Source organism: Emys orbicularis, chromosome 2 (genome assembly GCF_028017835.1).
Source record: "Emys orbicularis isolate rEmyOrb1 chromosome 2, rEmyOrb1.hap1, whole genome shotgun sequence".
Classification (NCBI taxonomy): Eukaryota; Metazoa; Chordata; order Testudines; family Emydidae; genus Emys; species Emys orbicularis.
The window spans coordinates 202,087,073-202,106,430 of NC_088684.1; the positions used below are offsets into that span (position 1 = coordinate 202,087,073).

Below are 19,358 nucleotides of genomic sequence, written 5' to 3' on the forward strand. Positions count from 1 at the left end.
GTTTACATATGGTAGAAAAAACTTCTAGAATACTCCGTTTTAGGACTCCATGACCGATGGTGTCAGTGGCCATATTAGAACACAACTTGGTTTTTTTACATCAATTAACATTGCACAAGTACTTAAAAAATGGAAGTTTATTTGTCTTTCAATGGCTCAAATAGCAAATAAAAAGAATTGGGTAAGGCATCAGCCTAAGACAAGTGACATTTCCTGTGTCCATTAGCTTCATTACACCTCAGTTCCCAGTACACAGTTCTCAAAGCAAAGTCAATGTTAGTGGTTAGACTCCCTGGTTAACTAGACTGAAAATGAGTACACAGTAAAGATGAAGACTGGCCTACTTGGCTATAGTTACATGAGTAACTTTAATTCTGCACATGGTAGTCAACTAAGTGTACATACAAAATTCCTTACGGATAAATATTTAACATAAGTAATTTTTAAAGAGCTGAGTTTCTACAGTATCTATTTATTAGCGTGTAAAGTACACATTTGTTACTTAGTTTGCTTGAATGCATTTTGGACTGTCAGTTATAGGTTTTACACATGTATAAAAAGAGTAAGTTTGTGGAATCAATCTACCCCTTCCTACTCAAGAGAGTCCAAAAGCCTCAGATCCTGGCTTATTTTTAGCCAGAAGATACTGAACACTAGCAGTGTGCTAGTATGCTTTTGTTTTCTGAAGCAGCTGAGGCAATACATTTTATTTGGATGCAGATAGTGAGTGTTTCTGTACTGCAAAGCATACTTGAAAACATTAAACTAGAAAAAGTTGCTACAATGCTCCCCATTATGAACACAAACTAGACTAAACAGTACAAAACCTGCAAGTAGCTTCCAAACAACCACATCATGTTCCCATAGCTTAGTATCACGAGGACAAAGGAAGAAGTTACTGATGACACACCAGAATTTCCCAAACACCCTAATGCAAAACATATTAGCTCTACTGAATGAGCTCCACTCTGCCCAACTCAGGGAGTTAAAAATCCAAACACCTACAGATATTAACTACTTGCAAAACGGTAGTTTCAAAGTGCCAGCATGTTAAGTGGTAAGTGCCCATTTCAGGCTTAACTGCCATACAACCTTGTAACCTCAACCGTACATGTAGATTCCAACCCCTTTAATTTTAAACTACCATATTGTTTACTAAATCACAGGTGACAATATGCTCTGGGCTATTCAAAATATCCAGAGTATGGCACACATTAAGATCAGACACTGCTAGCAGACAGCTAGTTAGCAAGACCGTTCACATAACTGCACTCCACACTAAAGGATATTCTCCCACATTGATGCATAGGGATGCATCAGTCTCGATGCATCAAGATGAAAATACAGCCTTAACTATGTAATCTGCTATTTCTAGGTTTTTAAATTAAGGCATATTCAAATGTTTCCATTTAATAATTTACACCACTTTAAATTAATCAGGTAATGCAGATCCACATAGGAATGACTCAATATAACTGTATGCAAATACACTGCCTGAATCATTTTCTCTTCTATAATTTGCATAACTCATAATGGCAAAACAGCTGTATACCAGTTTGTATGGTGGTATGTTCACAATTGTAATTTGCAAGGCAGTAGAAGACAAGACAAAGTTGAAGATTTAGTGATACAAAATTTATGCTTTACAAGAAACCACAGAAAGTAATACTTCCTTCTGTTTACTGTTAAAGAAAGACTGCCTATGAAATACTACATTCAGAAGAACAGTGATGGTAGGCAATTATGAAATGGGTTGAACTTTGCTTCTCTTGAAGCCACATTAAATTTTTTTCAGTGAATTTAACTCGGTGCAGTTCCAATTCATGCTTTTAGTGATACATTACGATTTCCAAAATGTTAAATTTCAGTCATTTAAGCCTTTGATGGCATGCTTATAAGTTATGGTTATTAGCATGGTCAAGGAAGGAAAGGAGTTGGGCCTTTGATTATAAAATGCAACATCTTTCTCTGATCCTCTTAGCTAGGCTTTTCCTTTTCTTCTTCCCATTCTTCTCTTTGCTGTCTTCCATCTTTCTGGCTCTAATTTCTCTCATTAAATCAAAAAATACCTAAAAAGAAAATAAAAGTTAATTTAGATAAGTGCATTGACATGTAAACTAGCATTTGTTCGTGTTATAGCTTTACATAAATATGATCTACTTGAAATCATGTGAGGATCAGAGTCAGCTAAATACAGTATGTCTAGGACAAATTAGCCCTAAGCAAATCCTGCAAGAAGGATCCTACTCTTTCTAGTCTTCAAAGGAAATGCAGGTTTTTTTGACAAGGGAGTGAGGCTAGCTGCCCCTTACCATTACTGAGCTGCACGTGCTCCTGAGATGCTTATATGAGCTCCATAAGAGCTGAACTTCCAGCCTGAAGCATAACTCTGCCATACCATGCCCCCATGCATGAGGTTTCAAGTTTATTTCCATTTCATACTAATCAGACGGAAGAAAAAATCCTTTGCATTTCACATTAGAATACCACACAGATGATAAAGACAAGCGGAAGTTAAACATCTAATTTGCAAAGTGTCATATTGGATACTTACAATAAAACATTTAGTGTCTGTTTTCCAGGGGCCATCCACATTTTAGTCTAAAAATGCAATTAGAGTTCTGTTGAGGATTGGATAGACCCATATTATGGAGGACCCAGTATGGTCCCCTGAAACTAGAGTTATTCATAAGAAACCACCAGTCTAGAAACAACTTAATTATCCAATGCAAACTGATAAGTTATCAAGCCTCAAGTCAACGGTCTTTAAAAGAATTAAGCCTTAAGTTACAGCTCAAAAGCAAGTCTTTCAGAAGGTGAATGGAATAGCATGTTGGAGAAATTTGAGACCTCTACAAGTTCAGCTCAGAATGCAATTCTTCAAGGGCCCATTGTCAATTCAGGCTTTGGTAAGACTCTGCTTCTCGAAGACTTTGTGAAATGAACGACACAAAGGGACACTGAAGCGGTCAGCTTCCAGGTGCTACTACAATGTTATTCTCACCTTTGCAAGTTGACTTCAGTAGATGTATGAGAGCAACCAACTGCCCAATTCTATGCAGTTTTCCTTTTGGCAACAAGTTCTCTATTCTCAACTACAGATCCGCCTTTGCTGGCAGTCCACAGAGCATTTTGACAGCCATATTGTAGGAGAGTAAGGTGGTCTCTTCTGAAGTGATGCACAGAGTGAGCTAGAAAACCATAGTTCTGTATATCCCACTACAGTACTCTTGTTCTATAGCTATGTTCTACATAGAATTACATTTAAGAAATTAGTATGTGATCCAGGTGATGATTAAAACTTAATGAGCAAGACTGTTACCTGTGTTACACTTAAAGTGTTTGAGGAAAGAATATCTAGGTTTCCTTGACAAAAATCAGTACAACTATATACACTATATGAAATTTTCATTAAGAGATAAAATGGCCTTTACTTCTAATTATGGCTTGAGTTACCCATGTATCTAAATCTGTGCTATGAGAGTTTGACATAATCCTCCACTTGCTTAAGTAAATGATACAGTATTTAGCTGCCTACTTAACCTACTTCTGCAAATGCACTTAAGAGTGAAGAGCCTTCCTGGCACGTTGTATAGCTTTGCCAGCACATCTCAATTCTGGACCGCAGCACTCAGACTTTGGAGGACTAGAGAACCTTGTGTCAGATACCAAGCTATTCCTTTGATTTGTCCACTGCAAGGGATTTGGCAATTTAAACTATCATTTTGTGGGCTAGTTGCCATTTCACCACTAGGTCTGAAAATCTTCACAAACTTGTAATGGCCACGGTTTAAGTGCTTACAGAGCTGGAGATAGTTCCCTTTATCGCAGATCATGTGTTGAACTTGAGAGCTGGAGTGTTAAAGTAAAATTAATTGTGTGTGTGTCATTAAAAAGATGCACCGGTAGATTGTGTCTGAATTGGCAATTTTGTTAGGCTACGATAGATTGATACCAGCTGCAATTCCATGCACCAGAAATTGGTATGTACTAGTTCTTGGTCTACCGAAGTGTGACCTGATTGTGTTTTGCTGCATGTAAGTGAACTGCACTTAGCCACTGATCCAAAGACTAAAATTACCATTTGAAAAACTGTTGCAGAACCAGTTGCTCTAGTTAGGAGTTAAAAACAAAAAAAACCCCACAATTTGATGGTAGACAATTATTCCAAAACAGTCCACCTTCCGTGTTAGGCCATCAAGTTGCAACTGGTGACCTGACTTCTGACATCTTAGATATGATGATTTCCATTGGGGATTTTTCAAGAGCATGATCCGATTTGTATCTAGGTCACCAGAAAGGAGAGGTTAGCACATTAATCTAAGCTACTTAATCCCCTTGTCTCTTAATATATTTGCTTTCCACAAGGCAAAATACTGTTAGCAACCCGATACTGTGGATTTCCAAAGAGTTACTGAAATTTAGAGTGCAAGACATTTTAATTCAGAACATGAAATTTAACCAGTCTTACTTTTGGAGACCAGATTCAAGCATTGTCCCCCATCTCTTTGCTTTGGCCTCAAAATAAATGATGACTACAAAGGTCTTTTCTTGCCCATTTCTGAATAAGGCTACTTCTCTGTATCCCTTGATCCTCTTGCTGCAGCTCAGTACATTCAATGCTGTGAAACATTCATTCTCTCTTGTCCATGCCCAGGTATCGTCTGACTGAGTGAGGTCAGAATCCTTCCCCTATAAAGCCATTCAAAGTGTCAACGAACAGTCCAGCCAGTATTGTTCCCTTCCTAGAGGCTACCAGTCTCCTGGTCACATTCAAAAATATTTAGGAAAGTATTGAAAAACAAAAATGTCTAGGCCAAGATAGATAGGCTGTCTCAAGGGATTGGTAATGAGAATCAGACTGTCGCCTCCTGAACTACCCCTTCAAAATCTAGCCAAGTTTGTTAAACTGTCACCATCCAAAGGCTGAACTGGTGGTCTGTTCAGTTCCAAACTGAGAAAGTAAGGATCAAGAGTGCATAGAAACTCAGCTATCCACACTTGAGGATGCCCCTTTAGAACATGGTTGAAGCACACTGAAGGGGCAATGCAGGGAAGCTTATAGTTCCACTATCATTGTTGTACCTGTTCAGTGGTTAAAGGAGATGCAGTTCTCTACAGCAGCTGGTCCAGGATTATTCACAAAAGCTAAATTTAGCTTTTCATGAAACATGAAAGTAGATATGGAAAGCAGTATCTATGAAAGATTTAGGGCTTTTACAGAACCTTGATTTTTAATGTTTTGTACTTAAAGGTCATTACCTTGTCAACATTAGCTCGCGTTTTAGCAGAAGTTTCCACATAGTTAACGTTCCACTGATCAGCTCTGTTCTTTGCTTCCTCTACAGAAACTTGCCTTTTATCTTCCAAATCTGATTTGTTACCAACTAGCAGAAAGGGAACGTTCTCATCTTCTTTTACTCTTAAAATCTGCTCCCTGGAGGAGGAGGAAGAGGAGGAGGAAGAGGAAAGAAAGAACATTAAAATCTACAAAGGTATTATTCCCAGAAAAGTCCACAAAAGGGTAGCATTTTTATTTTTACCTTGTTACAGTGAATGCTCATTTACTCCTTTTAGAAAGTTTAGAGGGTGTGCAGTGTGCAACTGCATCATTGTTCACTCAAACTATGATCCACTATAATCTTTTCAGCAGTACACCTCTACCCCGATATAACGCGGCCCAATAGAACATGAATTCGGATATAACGCGGTAAAGCAGCGCTCCGGGGGGGCGGGGCTGTGCACTCCGACGGATCAAAGCAAGTTCAATAGAACGCAGTTTCACTTATAACACGGTAAGATTTTTTGGCTCCCGAGGACAGCGTTATATCGGGGTAGAGGTGTACTAACCACGTAGCCAGTTATTCCCCATTTGGGTAGTTGGGCATTTGATTTTTCCTTCCCAAGTGTGGTACTTGTCTTTACTGAATTTCATCTTGTTGATTACAGACCAAATCTTCAATTTGTCAAGGTGGTTTTGAATTCTAATCCTTTTCTCCGAAATGCTTGCAATCCCTCCCTGCTTGGTGTCATCCACAAGTTTTATAAGTGCTCTCCACTCCATTGGCCAAATCATTAATGAAAATATTTAATAGTATCTGACCCAGGACAAACCCCCACAGGACCTCACTTGATATGCCTTCCCAGTTCAACAGAGCCACTGAGAACTCTGAACGAAGATCTTTCAATCAGTTCTGTGCCCCCACCTTCTAGTAATTTCATCGTGTACTTGAGCTGTTTAAAGAGTTAACCTACAAGAAACTGAGACCATGCCAGCATCCTGCTCAAATCCTCTCTGAAAGCAGACAGTTCTAAATAATAAGTTTCCAGATTAAGACATACAAGCAGAACTTTTTTTAAAGTGTGAAATTCAACTATGCCTCAAAGCAGACGTATTATGCATGTTAGATAAATTGGATATTCCCTTTAATAACTAACACATACCAGTTGCTACAACAGATTCCACTCAATTGAGTGAAGAACAAAAAGTAGAAGAGAACCTGCTAGCAACCACTTAAAAGCCCACAAGTGTATACAGCTTCTGCAAAAGGGAACCAAACTGGTAAGCTAACATTATGGGGAAACTGCCCTGTTAGAGCTCTGTGCCCTGACCAACCACCGTTTTACAGAAAAAAGCAATCAAGTTTCCAAACTTCCTGTCACAATGTCCTTCCTTGATGTTCTGCTCAATTGCATTCCCTTAGATTGATCAGGAATGCCCAGGAGCTCAGATATAGACAGCTCCCAAACATGGCATGGTAGTATTCTTTTAACAAATATTAAAATGTGAAACCTGCTCTAGAGATTTCTTCCAATAGACTATTCTTTGTGTTACAGAAGAGCTGAAAAGGATTAAGTTTTCTACCCTGCAACCCCTCCCCTCCATGCCCAAACTAAATATCAGAAATATCAGGGGCTGGTCTTTTCTGTTTCTGCTGGGTGTTTCAGCATGTATATTGCAAATTCACTTTAGCTGAAAGGGTAGTGTTTTTGAATCTTTAATAAACATTCATCTGAAGTTAGTGTAACATCTATTTAACATGACTAACACTGTTTTGATGACTACATTTCTTCCTCTATATAGCTCAACATGTGTCATTTCACTAGTTCTAGTCAATTTTGCACAGCAGACAAGATCTGAAATTTTAAAGTAGTTTAAAACCATTCGTGCCTCCTTTATTCATCAAAAAGCAGCAAGAAGGGACACATCCATATCCCCTCCTCCATTTCAGGCCACCTTTAAAAGTTTTCCTTAATATATTCTGATTTCCAATACTCATTTTGTTTTGACCCATGAAGACAGGTCTAGTAGGCACCTAGAGCAGGTTTCACATTTTAATATTTGTTAAAAGAATACTAATCCATCGCATTAGAAAGGTAAGACTACTGCTATTAAAATAGGAGGTGTGTGCTTTTTATTTGTAGAACAGAAAAAGATTAAGTTTTTTTGTATAATGCTTTTATCCAAAGTGCTTCACAATAGTTCGCTAACAGTACAAACAATATTTGGAAAGATCATTAATCCACCGAGACCCCCAGCAATTTAATTGGTTTGCGGAAAAAAAAAAAGTGAGAACCACTGTTCGAGCATGTAGTAAGGATCTTGTTTCTGCAGCTACTGCTGAAGCCTAATGCTATCTGCATAAATTACAAGACTCAGTTTTTCGGTCTGCATGGTCTTTTTTAAGGGGGGAGGGAGTGAATCCCTTCTGACAGAGTAACTTTATATTTGTAATATGTTGCTGCAACTGCCTTGAAGTTGTAATGTAATCGCCATATTCTGAACTGAAGAAAGCTTCTTGCTCTTTAAAATTGCTTTCGCCTGGACATTCCTCATGCAGCTTATTCACACCCTTTCAGACTGAATGGATGGTGATATGCACAACTGAAGAGGAAGGTGTTTTCTTGACTTTAGGGCAGAATTTTAATATTTAGCATCTTAATTACTGTTTTAGCAATAGTATCATACCATCTATTAGTTTCATCTTCAACCCAAAGACTCCTAGTCAGATCATTTCCCCTCACTTGAAGAGGATGCTTCAAAAGATTGACTGCTTGTGCCTTGCATTTTCTTCTGCCCTATTACCAGTTTGTAACCTTGTGGGCTGTCTCCCCACGAGACTTACTTTAGTTTCCCCTGGAATTTTGACACTCTTCCAAGAGAAAACAAAATAGCTATGAAAAGCTATTTATGCCTTTTCGTGGCCTGGCCTTGCTAGATTGCACTGGGGAAGTTTGTTTTGTTTATTTTGAGGAAGCTGGTTAAAATGGAATGTCTACTTAGTGATTTTTGATGGCACTTTATTTCCAAAAACAGAAGGCAAATGTTTAACTCAACTGTTGATACCTTGCAGCGCCAAATGTTGGGGCCCACAGGATTAAATCAACAACTATACTTCAGTACCTTCTACTTATTTATAACAACTCAAATGCTTTTATTATTAAGTAATCTCATTATCCTTAGAATATTGTTCATCCAACCACGGACATCAATAGAGACATCAATAACCACCCTCACAAGGTGGTTGTGAAGTGCTGTATAATGTTGCCGACAGTAACTATTGTTAGAGCCAATAGTACCAACTCTTAGCGTATGGAAAGCTTGCTAGCCAGAGCCCAGGAATGTAGAGGATAAATCCTGCCACATGCTGCTCTCCGGGATACTTAGTTTCTGTATGAAAACTGAGTATGTGACCTTTGGCACTACATATATTCTAGCACATAGAGGCCAGTGATTGCACATCTGGCTGCTGTTTGCTCCTGTTGGTACTTGACAGGTTAAACAGAGAAGAGAACCAAAAAACCGAACATGGTATAGAACTACAATGGGTAGAACAAGCAGAGAGTAAACTAACAGCCCTGGGACAAATGAAGTTTGGGATCCAAACTGCACAGCTGGTGTGCAGCCTACAAGACAGTCTGGCGCTTACGGCTATCAGTAACTATGGTCAGGCCCATCAGTTTGGATGGTAGTGCGCCTGTTTACAAGTCAGTTCAAGTGACAAAAAGCCACTGAATTACATAGGTAGGCAGTCTTTTGAACCCTGCCAAGTACCTGCTCCGACAGTACTACTAAATCTTTGTTTCGTAGCATCTTAAAGACATTGTGCCAAAAATACCTGATCAGCAGAGGAAAAACCACACATGGCTGCTCTAAGTCTTGAGATGTCAGACAATACACAAGGGTGCAGTCTAGACAAACTTTCATAGCTATGAAACAGCAAAAGACTACAATAAAAGTTATTGTACAAGAGGAATCTGACAGGTGATCAAGAACTTATTTTATGAACTCACTAAAATATATTTAAATGTGTAATTTCCCCATCAGTTTACCTGAAGTCTGCTGTAGCTGCAAAAGATTCCAGCTCTGTGATAGAGAAGACACACAGAAATCCCTCTCCACTTCGGAAATAGTTGTCTCTAATTGCAGCATAGTCCTCCTGGCCTGCTGTATCCAATATGTCTATTTGGACCTCTTCCCCATCCAGAACTACCTTTTTTCTGTAGCTGTCTGCTTTGGTAGGTTCATAGTCTTCCACAAACTGAAAACAAAAGAACAGTATAGGATGAAACCATATTAATATTCCTAAATAAATGTTGAAAATACACAAACATCACCATCTGGATTTTTAATGTAAATAGAAGATGAAATAAGTTTTTCTGGGTCAGTAATTACATAGCTCATTTATTCAGGCCATAAGAGTAGAGTACTTATATTATAGTCATACGAAGACTTGACAAAATTAAGTCAAGCCCATCTCATGCCAGCAAAATAAGATGCTCTTGTGAGCTGTATGGGCACCAGAGGTTCTCACTTCCTGCTATTACCCAAAAATAAAATTCACACAATTTAGGGCCTCTTGTCTCAGTTTCTATAGGATTTTAGAGCATCAGCAGCATACTTTCGTTGTCTTGGGTAATGTCAGAATGTCAAGCTGATTTTGAACAGAGTTAGAACATTGGTTTATTTCTCGCAAGTACTCTGAAGTCACTTAAGGGTATGTCTACACTGTACACTCCTTATGATGGCATTTAGAATACATACACTGCACTTCCCTTTAGCATGTATATAAAAAGCAATATAGACCATGAGGCACTGCTTAGGCAATGAACACATGCCAGAATCCTTGGGTATGTACTCTACATGGCTTTCTATATGCTCAAGCAGCGCCGCCCCTGTCTACACTGCTAAAGATAGCTCTGTAGTGTCCCCCTGCCTCCCAAGCCTTTCCCTAACACATGTAGCTACACACTGCACTGTGGATGCAGCCAGCTTTTCACTGTAGAGTATAGCTATGCATACCCTACACACTGCCACCAATGGTGCGCACTATAGAAGTACCCCAAGACTACTTAGCCAATCAATGGTAGTATTTTGCATTGGCAAGTGGTAAGGGAGAACAGGAATCCTATTTCTAATCTCTCTCAAAGAAGAGGTTGAGCAGCACCCCCAATAGGGTGCAGATCCCTTCTGAACCAAGTCTCCTTGATAAAGCTTGTCTAGAGCCCTGTGCGGATACAAAAATATGCATCCACAGATATCCACAGATTTGCAGGGTTCCAAGGATGTCATTAGAATACACAATAGTTGATTTACTGCCCTTTGAGATTATAAATCAAGTGAAAGTGTGAGTTCAAGAAATCCCAGACAACATTTATATTCAACTTAATGGGTAATTCACATAATAAACCTTTCAATTCTTCAAGCTAGTTTATTTGGAACTCTTCAAGAACTAGTTTTAAATGGTCATACCAATAAGCTTAATGCTACTTAGCCATTTCATCGTTTCTTTCTGAAAATTAAGTAGGATGCAAAACATTTTTATTGTAAAGTTGGATTCTTACCTCATCATACATGAACTGCAGTGTTAAAGCAGATTTTCCTACGCCACCACTTCCCACCATGATTACTTTGTGTAAAGCCAAAGAATTCTGACCTTTGGGCTTATTTGCAGCCATCTTTGGATTGCAGCTATTTGACAGAAGTAAACAGAATCTAGAAGGGGAAATAAAGTACTTCCATTAGTTAATGCTTGTGTACTATTTAAACAGATTACCGGTAAAGTTTCAGGGACATATGTATTCAAGGAACTTGTTTCAGTTGTTACCTTACCTTCACTAAAAGAAAACTAAGGGTATGTGCCACATGTCTATCTGGTTCCTACTATTTTCACTAGAATGAGGCTTAAGAGTTTTTTTTTTTTTTTCCTTTTTTTTTTTTTTTTTTTTTTTTTAAAGGTAATCAGTAAATAGCAAGGAAAGCCCTCTCCCATGAAACAGCAGTGCAAACTAGCCAAAAGTTAGAGATTAAAATATATCACCTGCTTGTAGAGTACAGCATGTTTTCTTGAATGCGGTAAGAGTCATTTGTATGTTTGTCAAACTAGCAATACTTTTAAACAAGACTTCTCTTCTGACAAAAACATAAGTCAATATCACACAAGAAAAGCTGTACTATATCAAAGGAAGGAAGTGAGAGGTTTGTGGGAATTTACAAGTTCAATAATAAGTACTCAAGATATACTCCTAGTAAACTAAGAGTGCAGTTAGTGTAGTCTTTGAATGGAAAATGAAAAACCCAGATCTGAATACAACTTAACCCCTTACCATCAAATGGCATAGTTGTGGCAAAAGGTGGAAGAGCTGAAAGTATATTTTGGTTTAGAACCAAATCAACTTGCAGACCTTATGATGCAAAATGCTATTACCGTGCATTCAAGTACTACATTTGCAATTCGTGCCTCAATTCCACATCTTGTTGCATGCATGTAGATGCCCTGCAACTCACTGACTTCAATGGATTCTGCCCATGCAGACAGTTGCAGGATTAGAGCCCAACTGTGTACAGCAAGTAAACTCATATGTATTATAGGAAGCCAGGAAGGGGTCATTCAAACTCCAGTACATCTTTGTGCTCCTTTAGTTCAGTCCTTCCTGAGGGTTTAGATGAGTACCATCCTGGCAGACTGGACTGTTCCCTTTAGAGAGTAAGCCAGTGCACTCCTAAAACAAGAGGGAGTCTACTATATAGAAGTGAGGTATTCCCATCCTTCTAAATATTAGTGTTTTGATCCCTTCACTCTCCTTTGCTCCTTGGATTAAAATACCAAGTCTCAAACTCCTCTTCAGACAGTGCATTAATGACTGCTACACTTTAGGGGAAGGGAGAGGATCTAGCACATTAGAACTTTACAAGTTCACACTAACTAGGAACCTAACATGAATCACAAAGTTTTGCTAACTAGCAAAGGTAAACAATTACAAAGAACTTACTCATGTGACAAAATAGTTTAGTATTTCACAATACTGCATAAAACCATATTATGAAAGTGTATTGAACAAAGATAATGAAGTCTTAGTAATAAGACTTCATAACACTACAACTAAGTTTTTCAGTGTGGAAATGCCATTTTGTTTGCAGATTAGTACATTTCAGTAGTTTAACTGCTAAGGTATAAAGTAATTTTCATAAATGCATATGAACTCTTCAGTTTGAGTCCATGTACTGAGAGGTTATTAAAAATGTAATATGCCATTGTCATATGGTAAATGTCAACTGAAGCTTCATTCCCAGGCGGTCTTAAAAAAAAAAAATATATGAGAGATCTTCTCTGGATCACATCAGTAACGCTATTCATTATGTTGTCAAAGAATTCTGAAAATGCAATTGAAAATTAAGTGGCTTAAATTGTTTCACCCATAAAGGTTATCTAAGTGAATGAAGTATGAGCAAGCTGCTGTACTAATTATAGATATGCAGCAAAGAGATATATAGCAAATATATTCAGCTAATCTACACAACTAAGGCATTAATTACCCTTCCCACTTGAAAGATTTACACAATCTAAAAAGACATAACACATTCACTATTTAAGACTTAGAAATTTTGTTGTAATATCCCTCAGCTAGAGAGTGACAATATTTCAGTTTACAGAGTCAATTTTGGATGAAGACATGTATACACTTAAAGCCTGACAAAGTATAAAGACACTTGCACTGTAGTGTAGTTGTAGTTTATGACAGCATAATCTGTCACTCAGGGCTGTGAATAAACCACTCCCCTAAGCTACAGTTACGTTGGTGTAAGTGTTAGTGTCCACTGCACCATGTCATCAGGAGAATTTCTCCAGTCAACATAGCTTCTGCCATTTGCAGAAGTGGGTTTTTATGCCGATGGGAGAGCTGTCTTCCATAGAGAGAGAGTCTTCACCAGACGGGGTGCACCTGCGCTGCTGCAGTGCTGTATGGGTAGACGTGATCTTAGAGCAAATAAGACTGGACACTTCATGCTAATCTGTGTCTAAAAAGAAAAAAAACAATCTTTCCTACAGACACTGAGGCCTGGTCTACACTACGAGTTTAGGTCGACTTTAGCCGTGTTAAATCGAATTAAGCCTGGACACGTTCACACGACGAAGCCCTTTCTTTCGACTTAAAGGGCCCTTTAAACCGGTTTCTGTACTCCATCTCCGACGAGGGGATTAGCGATAAAATCGGCTTTAGGGGGTCAGAATTGGGGTAGTGTGGACGGAATTAGACATTATTGGCCTCCGGGAGCTATCCCACAGTGCTTCATTGTGACCGCTCTGGACAGCACTCTCAACTCAGATGCACTGGCCAGGTAGACAGGAAAAGCCCCGCGAACGTTTGAATTTCATTTCCTGTTTGCTGAGCGTGGAGAGCACAGGTGACCACGCAGAGCTCATCAGCACAGGTAACCGTGATGGAGTCCCAGGATCGCAAAAGAGCTCCAGCATGGACAGAACGGGAGGTACGGGATCTGCTCGCCATATGGGGAGATGAATCAGTGCTGGCCGAACTCCGAAGCAGTAAACGAAATGGCAAAATATTAGAAAAGGTCTCCAAGGCCATGAAGGAAAGAGGCCATAACAGGGACGCACAGCAGTGCCGCATGAAAATTAAGGAGCTAAGGCAAGCCTACCACAAAGCCAGAGAAGCAAACGGAAGGTCCGGGGCTGAGCCGCAAACATGCCGCTTCTACGCGGAGCTGCATGCCATTCTAGGGGGTGCAGCCACCACTACCCCAACCGTGTGCTATGACTCCCTCACTGGAGAAACACACAGGGAAGAGGGTTCGGAAGAGGAGGATGGAGGAGATAGCTCATAGCCGCAAGGAAGCGGAGAAACCTGTTTCCCCAACAGCCAGGATATGTTTGTCACCCTGGACCTGGAACCAGTAACCCCTGAACTCACCGAAGACCCTGAGGGCACACAGGGGACCTCTGGTGAGTGTACCTTTGTAAATATTACACATGGTTTAAAAGCAAGCGTGTTTAATGATTAATTTGCCCTGGCAATCGCGGCCAGTACAGCTACTGGAAAAGTCTGTTAACGTGTATGGGGATGGAGCGGAAATCCTCCAGGGACATCTCCAGAAAGCTCTCCTTCATGTACTGCCAAAGCCTTTGCAAAAGGTTTCTGGGGAGGGCTGCCTTATCCCGTCCGCCATGGTAGGACACTTTACCACGCCAGGCCAGTAGCACGTAGTCTGGAATCATTGCATAACAAAGCATGGCAGCGTATGGTCCCGATGTTTGCTGGCATGCAGACAACATCCATTCCTGATCGCTCTTTATTATCCTCAGGAGAGTGATATCGTTCACGTTCACCTGGTTGAAATGGGGCAATTTTATTAAGGGGACATTCAGAGGTGCCCGTTCCTGCTCTGCTGAACAGAAATATTCCCCGCTGTTAGCCACGCGGTGGGGGGGAGGGGTGAAGTGATCATCCCAGAGAATTGGGTGTGGGGGGGAGGGGAGTTAGTTGGGTTTGTGCTGCATGTTAACCCTGAAACCGCAGCCCCTCCTTTTACATTGAAAACCCATTTTAAATGGCCAACCCAACGGGTGCTTGGTATGGGAAATGAGAGCACTACTGTTTGAAACCATTCCCACATGTTAAGAAGGTTAAAAAAGCCAAAAGACTGTCTTACCATGGCTGCCTGCAAGCTGAAATCTGTGGCCTGGCACTGCGTGAGTGATCTCTCACACCAAACCGGCAGGCCCTCAATATAAGAGGAAAAATGCGACCTTGTAATGAAAGCACATGTGCTGTGTAATGTGAACAGCAAAATTTAACGTGAAAGAGTGTACCTATTGTTCTCTAAAATGTCTTTTTTAACCACCTCTCCCTTCTCCACCACCAGCTGCAAATGTTTCTCCTTCACAGAGGCTAGTGAAGATTAGAAGGAGAAAGCGAAGGACACGTGATGACATGTTTACAGAACTACAGAGGTCCTCCCACGCTGACAGAGCACAGCAGAATGCGTGGAGGCAGTCAATGACTGATTATAGAAAAGCCCAATATGAACTAGAGGAGAGGTGGCATGCTGAATCGCGGGATGAACAGAGCAAGTTGCAGGCTGAAGATGATAGGTGGCGTCAGCTTGCAGACAGAAGGCAAGAGTCGATGCTCCAGCTGCTGGAGCATCAAACTGATATGCTCCAGCGTATGGTTGAGCTGCAGGAAAGGCAGCAGGAGCAGAGACCGCCACTACAGCCCCTGTGTAACCAACAGCCCTCCTCCCCAAGTTCCATAGCCTCCTCACCCAGACGCCCAAGAACACAGTGGGGGGGCCTCCGGCCACCCAGTCACTCCACCCCAGATGATTGCCCTAGCATCAGAAGGCTTGCCTTCAATAAGAGTTAAAGTTTTAAACTGCAGTGTGTCCTTTTCCTTCCCTCCTCCCCCACCCATCCCGGGCTACCTTGGCAATTATCCCCCTAGTTGTGTGATGAATTAATAAAGAATGCATGAATGTGAAGTAACAATGACTTTCTTGCCTCTGCAAGTGGTGCTCGAAGGGGGGAGGGTAGGGTGGTTGGTTTACAGGGAAGTAGAGTTAACCGGGTGGGGGGGGGGGGGGGAAGGGGCGGAGGGTTCTTCAAGGAGAAACAAACAGAAGTTTCACTCCGTAGCCTGGCCAGTCACTAAACTCGTTTTCAAAGCTTCTCTGATGCGCACCGCGCGATGCTGTGCTCCTCTAACCGCCCTGGTGTCTGGCTGCGTGTAATCAGCGGCCAGGCGATTTGCCTCAACCTCCCACCCCGCCATAAACATCTCCCCCTTACTCTCACAGATATTGTGGAGCGCACAGCAAGCAGCAATAACAATGGGGATATTCTTTTCGCTAAGGTCTGAGCGAGTCAGTAAGCTGCGCCAACGCGCGTTTAAACGCCCAAATGCACATTCCACCACCATTCGGCACTTGCTCAGCCTGTAGTTGAACAGGTCCTGACTACTGTCCAGGCTGCCTGTGTACGGCTTCATGAGCCATGGCATTAAGGGGTAGGCTGGGTCCCCAAGGATCACGATAGGCATTTCAACATCCCCAACGGTTATTTTCTGGTCCAGGAAGAAAGTCCCTTCCTCCAGCTTTCGAAACAGAGCAGAGTGCCTGAAGACGCGAGCATCATGTACCCTTCCCGGCCAGCCCACGTTGATGTTGGTGAAACATCCCTTGTGATCCACCAGGGCTTGCAGCAGCATTGAAAAGTACCCCTTGCGGTTTATGTACTCGGTGGCTTGGTGCTCCGGTGACAAGATAGGGATATGGGTTCCGTCTATGGCCCCACCACAGTTTGGGAATCCCATTGCAGCAAAGCCATCCACTATGGCCTGCACGCTTCCCAGAGTCACTACCCTTGATATCACCAGGTCTCTCATTGCCCTGGCAACTTGGATCACAGCAGCCCCCACAGTAGATTTGCCCACTCCAAATTGATTCCCGACTGACCGGTAGCTGTCTGGCGTTGCAAGCTTCCACAGAGCTATCGCCACACACTTCTCAACTGTGAGGGCTGCTCTCATCCTGGTATTCTGGCGCTTCAGGGCAGGGGAAAGCAAGTCAAAGTTCCATGAAAGTGCCCTTACGCATGCAAAAGTTTCGCAGCCACTGGGAATCGTCCCACACCTGCAGCACGATGCGGTCCCACCAGTCTGTGCTTGTTTCCCGGGCCCAGAATCGGCGTTCCACGGCATCAACCTGCCCCAGGAACACCATGATTTCCAAATTGCTGGGGCCTGTGCCTTGTGAGAGGTCTATGTCCATGTCCATTTCCTCATCACTCTCGTGGCCGCGCTGCAATCGCCTCCTCGGCTGGTCCTGGTTTTGCTTTGGCATGTCCTGGCTCTGCATATACTCCAGGACAATGCACGTGGTGTTCATAGTGCTCATAATTGCCGCGGTGATCTGAGCGGGCTTCATGATCCCAGTGCTAGCTATGGCGTCTGGTCTGAAAAAAGGCGCGAAACTAGTATCTGACAGACCAGGGGAAGGAGGGAGGGAAGGAGGGGCGAGTGACGACATGGCATACAGGTACAGGGAATTAAAATCAACAAAGGTGGCTGTGCATCAGGGAGAAACAAACAACTGTCACAGAATGCCTGCCCCCCCCCCCCCCCCCCCAAGATTGAACTCAAAAGCCTGGGTTTAGCAGGCCGTTGATTTCACAGAGGGAGGGGGGGAAGCAAATGAATACAGAACAAATCTATTTTTTACATCTTAAGACGACGGTGCAGCATGACTGATAGCCCTCGGCATCTTCTGGGTGCTTGGCAGCAAATACTGGGCGCTTGGCAGTTATGATGACGATGGCCTTCAGGCCTATTGCACGATCTGCTGCTCAGGGAAGACTCTGCTAATGTGCAATGATCCAACAGGGCGCTTGGCAGAAAATGGCATACTACAACTGATAGCCATCATAGTCATTGTGAAGGCAGCAGAATATGACTGGGGGGATGGGGGACTTGGGGACATACGGAGTTGCAGCCACTGCTGTACGACGAGGACGGTTACCAGTCGTAATAAACCATCTACTGCCAAAAGGAAAAGGCAAGGGCTGGTGCAATGCAGCCCTACGGCTGCCAGCCCCACGGCTGCCAGCACCCAGATCGCCGATGAAGGCTACCAGTCATGCTGCACCGTCTACCGCCAAAAGGCAGTTTGCTGCTGCTGCGTAGCAATGCAGTCCCACGTCTGCCGGCACCCAGATGACATATGGTGATGGTGAGCTGAGCTGAGCGGGCTCCATGCTTGCTGTGGTATGTTGTCTGCACAGGTAACCCAGGTAAAAAGGCGCGAATCTATTGTCTGCCGTTGCTCTGACGGAGGGGGAGGGGCCTGACAACATGTACCCAGAACCTCCCGCGACACTGTTTTGCATCATTCGGGCATTGGGATCTCAACCCAGAATTCCAATGGGCGGCGGAGACTGCGGGAACTGTGGGATAGCTACCCATAGTGCAATGCTCCGGAAGTCGATGCTAGCCTCGGTACTGTGGACGCGGTCCGCCGACTAGAGCACTTAGAGCATTTTATGTGGGGACACACACAATCGGCTGTATACAACCGATTTCTATAAAACCGGCTTCTATTAATTCGACCTAATTTCGTAGTGTAGACATCCCTGAGTAGTTCAGCTGAATTCCGTGGGGCTACTGACATGCTCATGTTTCTGCAGGCCATAATTAACACCAATACCTAGGAATTTCTGATTGACTGTTAGACTACAGTGTCTTTGAAAGCATCTGCAAGGCTTTAAAGAGACTGTCAACTAGGAAATTCACATCTGTCCAAAAGTTTTATCTACTAAAGCTACACTACTTTAAGAGTACTATACCTGGAAGGAAGAGAAATTGTTAGTTTCACATTACTTTGTGATAGTACTTGGTCTGTAATCATTGTTTCCTCTACAGTCTATTGTTTAAAGGCCATAAGGATTTTTCTGCTTGCATATAAATTTTAAAGTATTTGCAATTAAAAGGACTGTCAAGGTTTTAGAATATCTCCATTAATTCAAAAAGTTTAATTTATGTCCTAGAACTGGAAGGGACCTTGAAAGGTCATTGAGTCCAGCCCCCTGCCTTCACTAGCAGGAGCAAGTACTGATTTTGCCCCAGATCCCTAAGTGGCCCCCTCAAGGATTGAACTCACAACCCTGGGTTTAGCAGGCCAATGCTCAAACCACTGAGCTATCCCTCCCCCCAGTCATTTTCAAAAGCCTTGATAGTGTCCCTTTAAAGGAAAAAAAGGGACAACAGCTTGAATCAAGGAAATAGGTGCAAACTTAAATCAGATTGGCTAACCAATTAGCACTGTGCTCTTTGAGTCACTCCATCAGCCTAGTTATTGCAGCGCATTTCAAGTAAGTACTAGTGAATTGCATTCCTACAAATGGGTGAGATGTTCAAGATTAACTTAGATACAAGTTTTGCTATATGGAGTTTAAGTCTTAGTATGACAATTTAAATTATCTCTAATATTACACTATATCAAATTTTGCTGTGGGAAGAGTTCCAAGGTCAGTATTCAGTTTTTGTATTAAGGCCTTAGTGAT

The 19,358-nt window shown here is 42.0% G+C and overlaps 1 protein-coding gene across 1 annotated transcript in view; it reads right to left on the minus strand.

The window, feature by feature from the left end:
- Nucleotides 1-1,623: 1,623 nt before the first annotated feature.
- Nucleotides 1,624-19,358, minus strand: part of RALA (RAS like proto-oncogene A) — a 49,462-nt gene continuing 31,727 nt past the window's right edge. Inside the window, exons 2-5 of the mRNA XM_065397759.1 lie at nt 10,846-10,996; nt 9,334-9,542; nt 5,263-5,437; nt 1,624-2,069 (exon numbers count right to left, since the gene is read on the minus strand). Coding sequence (XP_065253831.1) covers nt 1,947-2,069; nt 5,263-5,437; nt 9,334-9,542; nt 10,846-10,959 — 621 coding nt within the window. The 5' untranslated portion in view covers nt 10,960-10,996 and the 3' untranslated portion in view covers nt 1,624-1,946. The remainder of the gene's footprint in view (nt 2,070-5,262; nt 5,438-9,333; nt 9,543-10,845; nt 10,997-19,358) is intronic.